Source organism: Lygodium microphyllum, chromosome 25 (genome assembly GCF_053477565.2).
Source record: "Lygodium microphyllum isolate KBCC chromosome 25, Lygodium_microphyllum_v1.1.10, whole genome shotgun sequence".
Lineage (NCBI taxonomy): Eukaryota > Viridiplantae > Streptophyta > Polypodiopsida > Schizaeales > Lygodiaceae > Lygodium > Lygodium microphyllum.
In genome coordinates, this window is record NC_141159.1 from 129,581,493 (window position 1) to 129,590,744 (window position 9,252).

At 41.8% G+C, this 9,252-nt stretch overlaps 1 protein-coding gene across 1 annotated transcript; it reads right to left on the reverse strand.

Annotated features, from left to right (window-relative positions):
- Window positions 1-6,177: 6,177 nt before the first annotated feature.
- Window positions 6,178-7,827, reverse strand: LOC148014737 (GDSL esterase/lipase At3g48460-like). Its single transcript, XM_087666684.1, has one exon. The coding sequence runs from the start codon at window positions 7,638-7,640 to the stop codon at window positions 6,327-6,329; it is 1,314 nt and encodes a 437-aa protein (XP_087522810.1). The 5' UTR covers window positions 7,641-7,827; the 3' UTR covers window positions 6,178-6,326.
- Window positions 7,828-9,252: the final 1,425 nt, after the last annotated feature.

Genomic DNA, 9,252 nt, shown 5'->3' on the forward strand with positions numbered 1-9,252 from the left:
ACTATAGGCCACACACTATAAAAAGTTGAGCGGAGACCAAATGGGTTCACGCCATCCATAGCAAGACCAAGCCAAATATTCATTGGCTCTCGTGCAAAGCCTGGAAAGGTAGAGTCAATGTGGCTCCATGCATGTGAATTTGTTGATATTCCTTGGACTCCATCTGTGGATCCATTCTACACATGCCACGTTCTCAAGCTCGCCAATGCCCGATGTATGAATCATGTGACGTATATGCAGTATAAGTGGATGGTTTTCCCCTAGAAGTCCTTTCAATACCTATGAGCACCACACTTTGGACATACCTTCATAGTTGCGGAGTCTCCTTGAAGCAATACACAATTGTTGACACATGCATGCATGCTATTGTAGTCCATGCTTTCGTAATACTAGTTGCACATTATCACGAGACTCAAGCAATGCATTTTTAGGTGGTAATATATAATACTTTAACAACCTGAAAAAAAATCACAAAGCACCTTGAAAAATCACAACAATTTTTTTTATGATGGAGTCAAAAAGATCAACAGAGCATACGTAGAATGTCCCTAAACAACGCGATCACACTTGCATCACTCCACCCGTATTTTGCTTACACACTTAGGAGCACAAGTAGCATTTTCAAGCGAGATACTCGGCACCATCATATAATGGTATAGACACTTTCTCACTCAGCAGATCAAATGACTCGGCATACATGGATATCAATGTATCGATCATTGCCTCCATCTTAGGCTCCAAGAATAGAGGAAGGTTTGAAAGGTCGATTGTCTTCTTTGGTATTGAGGGTGTAGACTAAGTCATGCCTTCCAACTGGTGGATTGGCTTAGACACTCCATCCATCACATGTCCACAAACTCTTCTAATTGGCCGCAATAGGTGCCTTCCTCCTTGGGATGAGGTGTCACCTCCCTGTATAAATTTTACGAGCACGTCTAATGTTTTGTATATGATATTCAATTAGTTTGTGAATGTAAGGCATGATGAATACACACTCCCTTCCCTTGTAGTGTTAAATGTACTAAGATATGCAGGTGTATGGAAGGAGATCATGTGTACCTAAAGAGTATGAGGGATAGGTAACCATGGAGCACAAAAACGAGATGATTACATGACATCCAATGCAAATGTGCTAATTCCAAAGTAAGATGTTATATTTTTGGAAGTCAATAGCTTATGATTTCAAAATGTAATGATCCACTTGTAGGGTATGAGAAAACATAACAAGAAAACTAGTGCTCCAAAGATGATACTTGTAGTGGTAAACAAGGTGGACATTCAATACGTATGCGTCATGCATCACACCATTAATGGAGGCTTCACACATCAATAGGTTGATAATGATAGAGTCATGATCTATAACATTGTTGGTTCTATCCTTCTTATTTAGTAAGAATGCAATCATAAACCAAGCTACAACTAGCTTTTCCAATGTGATGAACCTCTTCAATAAGACATGGATTAAGCATACTATTTTAAGGGCTAAGATATGGTTTTGATATAATCAAATTGTCTCAAGTAGAGTTAAGGTGATAAACATTTTGTGGAAATGTAAGGACACCAAAATTGTATCCGAATCTAAACTAGCCAATTCTTTGGGTGAAATAAGAAAACATGGTGAAGAAATGAATGAAGTCCACCTCACATATATAAAGATTATGGGCCATCATATGAGGCACCAATTTGAGACTATTACTACTAGTGAAGGAGGTGTGTGAAACACCACAAAAGAGTAGATTCTCAAAGAAGTAAACTTTTATTAGTGTGAGAGCCTCCATATTGTGGTATTCCTGTGTAATGCATCATAATATATTTGTCATATTCCAAGGATTTGTTCAAAGGGACAATGTGAATTCCCTTCTAGCCTTTTAGGGCACTTAAATGAAATATATATTTGTTTTCCAAAACTCATTGATAAGAGCCAAGAGAATTTAGGAAAGTATCAATGGTGTGTTTCTCATAGTTATCACTTGGATGTTGAGAAAGCTCCAAGTATTGAGATTTTTTATATGAATATGCCATCATGGAACCAATGTTGGGGTGATTAGGAAATTTCATGACATGTAGATATGTGATCCACATATCCTATGCACAAGGGGCCATTGGCTTAAGAAAAATTTCAGTGGGAAAAGAAATGTGAAATTGATTTGGAATAGGCTTAATGTGTGTGTGGTAAACAAGGATATTTGGAGATATGTTGACATGAAGGCTTGAGATAGATGAGAAAAACTAGATCACATGTGGCATGCATACCTCAATATAAGGTTGATTAAGAAGGTATGGCTATAACGTTTGAAATAGTTCTTTAGAAATTTGATGTCAATAATCTAAAGGGATCAGATGATGAGTTCTATTAAGGTTCCAAACCTTGACAATATAATTTCTAAGAATGGTCACCAAATACAGTGTGGCAAGGTGCCCCCTAATATTGTTATGGTCCTACTGATCACTGCCTCACCCACCATGCCAACAATGATGAGGAAGGGGAAGGACATGAGCTCATGGGTAAACTAGTTGATACAAAGGGTAGTAGTAGTTTGTCAAAGGGATGACAAGGTGATGTTGGAGAGAGACGTTAACTAAGGATGCTTGGGATGGACTTGTACATTTATATCAAAGAAGAAATGAGGCCCCTATTCTTACCTTTGTAACTAGTTAGAGAGTGAACATATGGGCGGAGGTGACTCCTTGGAAAGTTTTTGACTAGGATAAAATATCTAAAGGAGCAAACGATAGCTACAAATGAGTTTTTTTCAAACACTTCACTTTTGCAAATTGTTCTTGATTGTTTTTCTAATTCTGAGCAAAGTTTTGCATCTATTATTTGTTTAATGCAGAAAAGCAATTTGAATGCCTTTTCATTTAATGAGTTGGTTTATATTTTGCTACAAGAAGAACAATCTAGGCAAAATTTTTCCATTATGTGTAATCCAGACCAAGTTTTTGTGGCTAATTAAAAAGGTAAAGGAACAACTTTATTGATGGTTTTCTTGATTCATATCAATGTTTTGCCACTATTCTTTGTTTGATGCTTAAAAGAAATCTAAATACCTTGTCATTTAATGATTTGGTTTATATTTTGTTACAAGAATAACAATCTTGAGGGGGAAAAATCCATTATGTGCATTGTAGACCAAGCTTTTGTTGCTAATTAGAAAATAAAAGAAAACGCTTTCCTTTGTACCAATAAGTAGATATTGGTAAATGAAGTTTAGAAAAATAAGGCTAGTAATAATGAGATGAAAAATAAGGCTAGTAAGTAGATATTGGTAAATGATATTTAGAAAAATAAGGCTAGTAAATGATGTTTTGGGGTCCCCTTTGTGGATTGCTTTAGTGCACCGAGCATAGCACTTCCCTATACATGAGTGCAAACTCTTGTTCATTGCCTCACTTCTAGGGGGGATTTATTAACATATCTCAATAGTAATGTTTGTAAATATACATAGGACCATCATGGTATATTTTTCCCTTGTTAGGAGATTCCCCCCCTACCCAGCCTTGTATATATGCTTATTCAATTTAGCGTATACTTAGTCTTGTAAATCTTGTCTATCGAGACTTCTTAATACACTTTGAGTTGTGCTCTTCAAGCTTCTTCTTTCCAACTTGTGTACTTGCATTTGTGCAATCCTAGATCCAACAAACTTTACTACCATGAAGGAGATATTAGATAGAGAAAAAGAGAAAAACACAAGAGGGTATGCAAGAGAAGGACTATAGAACAACTTCTAAATGAAACATCAACTATCATACTTATCTTGATAACTTGGTCTATTTACATGAGTATAATGGAGTAGTAGGTGAGGTCCATAACTAATGGATGGTAGGCTACTTATCACATATGGAAAGTTACCGTCTTTAGGTGTCATTTAGCAAGATGACTGAGCATATCAAAGCTTATCTTGATGATAGATGAACTACCATTTGTTACATTAAGACTAATTCTTTCTTACAAGCTCATGGATTATATGCCACTATTGTGTACCTTCGAAATTAGCTTCGATGATGATACAAGGATAAAGCATCACCATTGTACTTCAACATTTCCTTTCGTAAAGGAGAGTGGCTTTCCCCTAGAAGATGAAGAAGGTGTGGGTGTCCACTAAAGCTAAGCATGACATGCCCATAAGAAATTAGCTAAACTCAATGTGAGAAGTATCTAAGCTATCAAAAAATCATGGCTAGAATTCAATGGAATTTAGATTATGATAGTACAAGTTGGCACACATTCTCACTTCATGTGCATTTGTGACCATACTAATGACCTAATGTTGTGACAATCACTCGTCAAGGTGGAAGGGCTAAAAAAGTACACATTACGTTATTAGAAAGGCCCTTCTTAGTAGCAAAATTACAATTGGTGGTGAACAAGATGCATATTAGTAAATTTTTGGGACCATATGGAATCCATGTGGAGGTCCTATTATACCTTTGGAAAGCATGTTCATCTAACATATCCCAATTGCTTTGAAGTGGATGGGACACTCCTTTGTATACAAATAATTTGAGCGAATCAAAGTGAAGGGGATACTCCCAAAGGAGATTAGAATATCGCATTTCCAAATGTTTGGACAAAAGGAAAATTCCATAGTGGATATCTATGATAATGTTGAATGTTAAAAGGTGATGATCAAAGCAATGGATTACAAAACTAATTTTTTGGGTAGCAAATTTGTGCACTATATATAGCATCGTTTCATGTATGGAAGGATGATCCATTATCTTGTGTGTTGAATGTAATCTTTCTTATGGGTCATGTATCAAGCATCAATATGTATTGCTCTATATCAACATGGACTTTGATAAGGCATGTCATCAAATTGACTAGTAGATTTTAATAGAATTCATGAAGTTCATGTGTTTTGCAATTTGATTGGTCAACATGGCATAGACCCATTCTCTAATGCTACAATTATGAAGTACTTGAATTGTGCAAGTGTCCCTCCCCTCCCTTCTCTCTTTGGGTCAAACATGGGTTTGATAGGCATACCCTTTTCCTCCACTATTACTTGTAGTCATATGAAGATTCAACACGGTTTTCAATAAAAGGGTTGCCACTAGCATTAAAGGGGCATAACTTTATATGCATGTTTTGGTAGATGATAACTTTAATAATGTCTGAGGAGCTGAGAAGGAACTAGTAGAAACTATTATCCCATCGTATGAAAAAATTTATGGATCATGTGACTCAGAGACTAGCCATCACAACATTGATTATGTGACTCACGGATTAGCCATCACATTATTGATCATGTATCTACGTTGGAAGAATAAACCATAACCTTTCCTATATTAGTAGGAGTTCAAGTGGATTAACTTAGGCAAGGTGTTACAATACTTGGGATATCTACTAGATATATGTATTAATGTGAAGAAACTAGCAAGCTAGGTGAAGGTAGTAGAGGGAGAATCAAAAGGTGAAAGAGCCATCCCCTCGGCTATGCATGTAGACTCATGGGTCATGAAAATGATGCTGATGCCAGTGCTTGTCTACGTATCCATCGCACTTATCTCTAGCTTTGCAAGGTTGTAGGAGATTCAAGAAGGAGCTGGGCTCCTTGTTATGAAAGTAGGAAGGGTAGTAGGGGATGGCACCCAATCCCATGGTTGGTAGTAGCATGTGAGAAACGAGAAGGCAAACTCGCAAGATCTAGGTAGAATTTGCAAATGATAGTGCCGTGAAGCAAGCACTGTTTGGAGACTCCTGACATTGACATGAAGGGTCTCTAGAGTTGTGGAATTCTTCCAAGCACTCACACAAGGAATGTTAGGCTTCTCAGGAGGGTCAAGGTTGCGAGAGTGGTTAACGAATCGTGGGCCAAGGTAAAAGACGATATAGTAGTGTCCCTTTGCGAAGCTAGAAAGTAGGATATGACTTATGGGAACTTGAAAGGATCTTCATAAAAGTGGTGGCAACCTTGCCCTTGGTGGTTGCGATTCGCATTTGAGCTTCGCCTTTGAAATGCACTTGTAGGAGTGACGTAAACAATTCTCATCAAAATAAATAAAGGAGAATGCGTGTTGTGTATGCACACGTATATATTCGCGTGTGTGTGTATAGGCACATGACGTAATTTCAAAAACTTGTCCTAGTTCCTAAATAGTGGAGGAAATCTCACTATCCACAAATATATGTAGAGAAATAGAGACTCGAGAGATGCGATTATTTGGCGAGAACTTGAAAATATAAATAATACGCACATGAAATGGTTGCCACCATACATGCAAAGACGGTTGATAATACAAAGAGCTACCATTAGGGAAGCCAATTAAAGAGCTGCAGAAGGGAAAAGCTCTGGTGATAAGAATAGATGCTTATAAGATCAATTAGAAGCGCAAGCGGCGGCTGCAGTGGTGAGGAAGCTGGGCGAGGGGGAGGAGAAGGCGGGGTCCTTGAGCATGAGGCCCATCATGGCCCCGTACATGGCGTCGGTGAGGTGGAGGCCGTCCCAGCTGATGAAGTTGTTGGGGTTGGCGCAGGGGCTGGCCGGGAGGGAGAAGGAGCTCGGCATGAAGCGCGGGAAGCAGGCGGCCTGGGTGCTGGTGAAGCCGTAGTCGGAGGCGTGGTCGAACACCTGCAGGAAGGCGGCCGAGGTGTCGAGGTAGACGATGTCCACGCCAGGATGGCGGGAGGCGATGTCCTGGAGGGCAGCGCTGAGCAGCTGGTTGTGGCGGTCGCTCACGGCGCTGACGTGGGCGACGCAACCGTGGGAGTCGTGCGGAGAGGAGGCAAAGCGGGACATGTAGGTGGCCATGCAGCCCATGGGGAACTCCCCCTGCACCACCATTCTCTTGACTCCTGTGCTGAGGATGCGGTCCTCGACCTGGCTGGCCACCTTCTGCACCACGGAGGGGACCATGGCGGCGACAGAGGAGGGGTCGGGCTGCGGCGAAGACCAAGCGTAGTTGTAGTCGTTGCCCCCGATCTCGCCGATGTACACCAGAGCGTTGCTCATGTCGAGGGGGGCGGAGGTACGTCTACTGGTTGCCTCGAGGTCCGCGAGGAACCATCCCACCTGGACGTCCAGAGAGTCGGGAGTGCTGGAGTTCACTCCTGCGAGCTGCTCCAGAGTGCGTACGTCTAGAGCTGTGGCCCCCGCAACCGCAAAGTTCTCGTTCTGCATGATCCGTGGGCGTGCAGCTGCCGTAGTACTACTGCTGCTGGTGGTGTTCTGCTGCTGTACGCGGAGGTGAGCGGGCAGCAGAGGCACCCCGAGAGCCTGGCACAGGAAGTCGACCATGAGCCTGCCGTCGCTCCAGCGACCCGTGGCCTCGTGGAAGAAGGTGGAGCCGTAGGGGAGGCTGGAAGCGATCGAGCCTGGATTGTTGCCGGTGTCGGTGGTGGAGTCGCCGAAGGCCAACACGGGAGAGAAGCTGCTGGCGGGGCATGGCGGCGCAGATGATATTGATGAATGTGCTAAGGCACTGCTACGTCTGGTTAGAGCTGGCGCCGCATGAGCTGGATCGGCCTCCTCCTGCGATCTGCCTATCGACATAACTGAACTTGCTTGCGGTCCCAGGCGCCTGGCAGCCTGGCAGCCCTCATGCGCCGAGAGGACTGTAAGTGCAACAAGAACAAGCTGGAGAAGAAGACGACGAAGGGCCTTGGCTGGCAGCGGAAGCGTCGCGCTTGCCATCGTCAATATTCGTCGTCGGTGAATTGAGTTTCCGCTTTCGAGCTTCGGTCTTGTGTGTCTGCGCGTGAGTGTGTCGTGCGGTGCTCGTGCTTCTCTTGTGTCTGCCCTCTCTGCGCTTCTGCGCCGGCCTCGCTCGAGTCTCCCCTATTAATACTTTTACGAAGTCGGAAGCCGGGAAGGAAATTCGGCCGCTTTTCGAACTCCGAAGGCGAAACTGTAAGCGCCAAAAGCAACCGCGGTCCGCGTCCCTGCTCCCTCTACTTCCGCTTTTAGTGTAATTGTTGGCTTTTGGGCCAGGCGCGTCCTTCAGGCTGCTACTTGCACTTTTAGTATAATTGTTGCTCGTTACCTTGGCTCTTGGGCCAAGCGCTAACTTTTTTTAATTCAAAGAATGGGACGGTTGGCTTCATCCAATCCAAGCTTTTGAATTTGGTTGTGGTCCCAGCTGGAAAAAAACCCAGGTTTAGTGTAATCCCACCAAAATTTCAAGATTTTACTTGTAATTTTTAAATTTATAGGTTTTGGGTACCTTAGAATTCAAGGTTGTTGAAAGATTTTAACTACTTTTTGTGAAAACTTAGGTATTTAGTATTATCAAATTTTGATAAGCAATTCTTTTTATGGTTAGTTTTAAATCTATAGGTTTTTATACACACACACACCCACACATTCATATATACATATTACAGAGAGCACATATAAGTTATCACGCTAAAACTCATCATTCTAATAATGAGGAAACTACAACTATAAAATGGCCAATTTTCCACCCTATTCCCCCATCTTCCAATCTCAAACTTCAAATCTAGTCCTTGAGCTCACTAGTCACAACTCACAACCACCTTTATGTGTGTGTGTGAGAGAGAGAGAGAGAGAGAGAGAGAGAGAGAGATGAAATGATATATTAACGTCTAGAAAAGGCCAAAATGACCTATGAGACCATGAGTTACAATAATGTGTATAATGGTATAACTGTCTCGGCAAATTATGTAGCACAAAGCAAAATAAGAAAGGAAACTAAATCTGGCTATTTGTAAAACGTAGACCTCTATCTAGTAACAATGAGCTCTAGATGGTACAATCTCATGTGGGTATGGAGGGCCTAGCTCTAGCTAGAGCGGTAATTCCCTATATCTGACTATGAAGGTGTCGTTGGTGTTTGTGTCGAGACCTAGGATGTCCTGGTCAACTAAGTTGAAAGGCCCGATCAATCAATACTCCTTGTTTGTGTGTGGACCATGGCAGCCAGATAATCTCTTGTGTGGACTGGGGTTGTAATTGTGCGGAAGTCTCCTTGTCTCCTATGCAAAGAAGTCTGTGAATTGCCTTTATAAAGGGCCTTGGTGTCGTGGAGTAAATGTATTTATGAGGCACATGTCATGAAGCCATTGTATCTCAAGGAGAAAAAGGCCAAGGCCTCATTAATCGGTAAAATCCATGACTTTGGACAATGGTCCAAATCTGACTCTAAAAGAGACATTGGAAACAACCACAGATCTCATAATAGGTCAGGTAGTGGAAGATACAATGCTCCTCTATCTCTGCCTGTAATTGACGTATAATCTAGCGTATGCACTCTTCTGTTGGGATGGATCTATATATGTCAGTCTCA

Coding starts and splice junctions, on each gene's coding strand:
- LOC148014737 (XM_087666684.1), bottom strand. CDS start 7,640: ATGGCAAGCGCGACGCTTCCGCTGCCAGCCAAGGCCCTTCGTCGTCTT.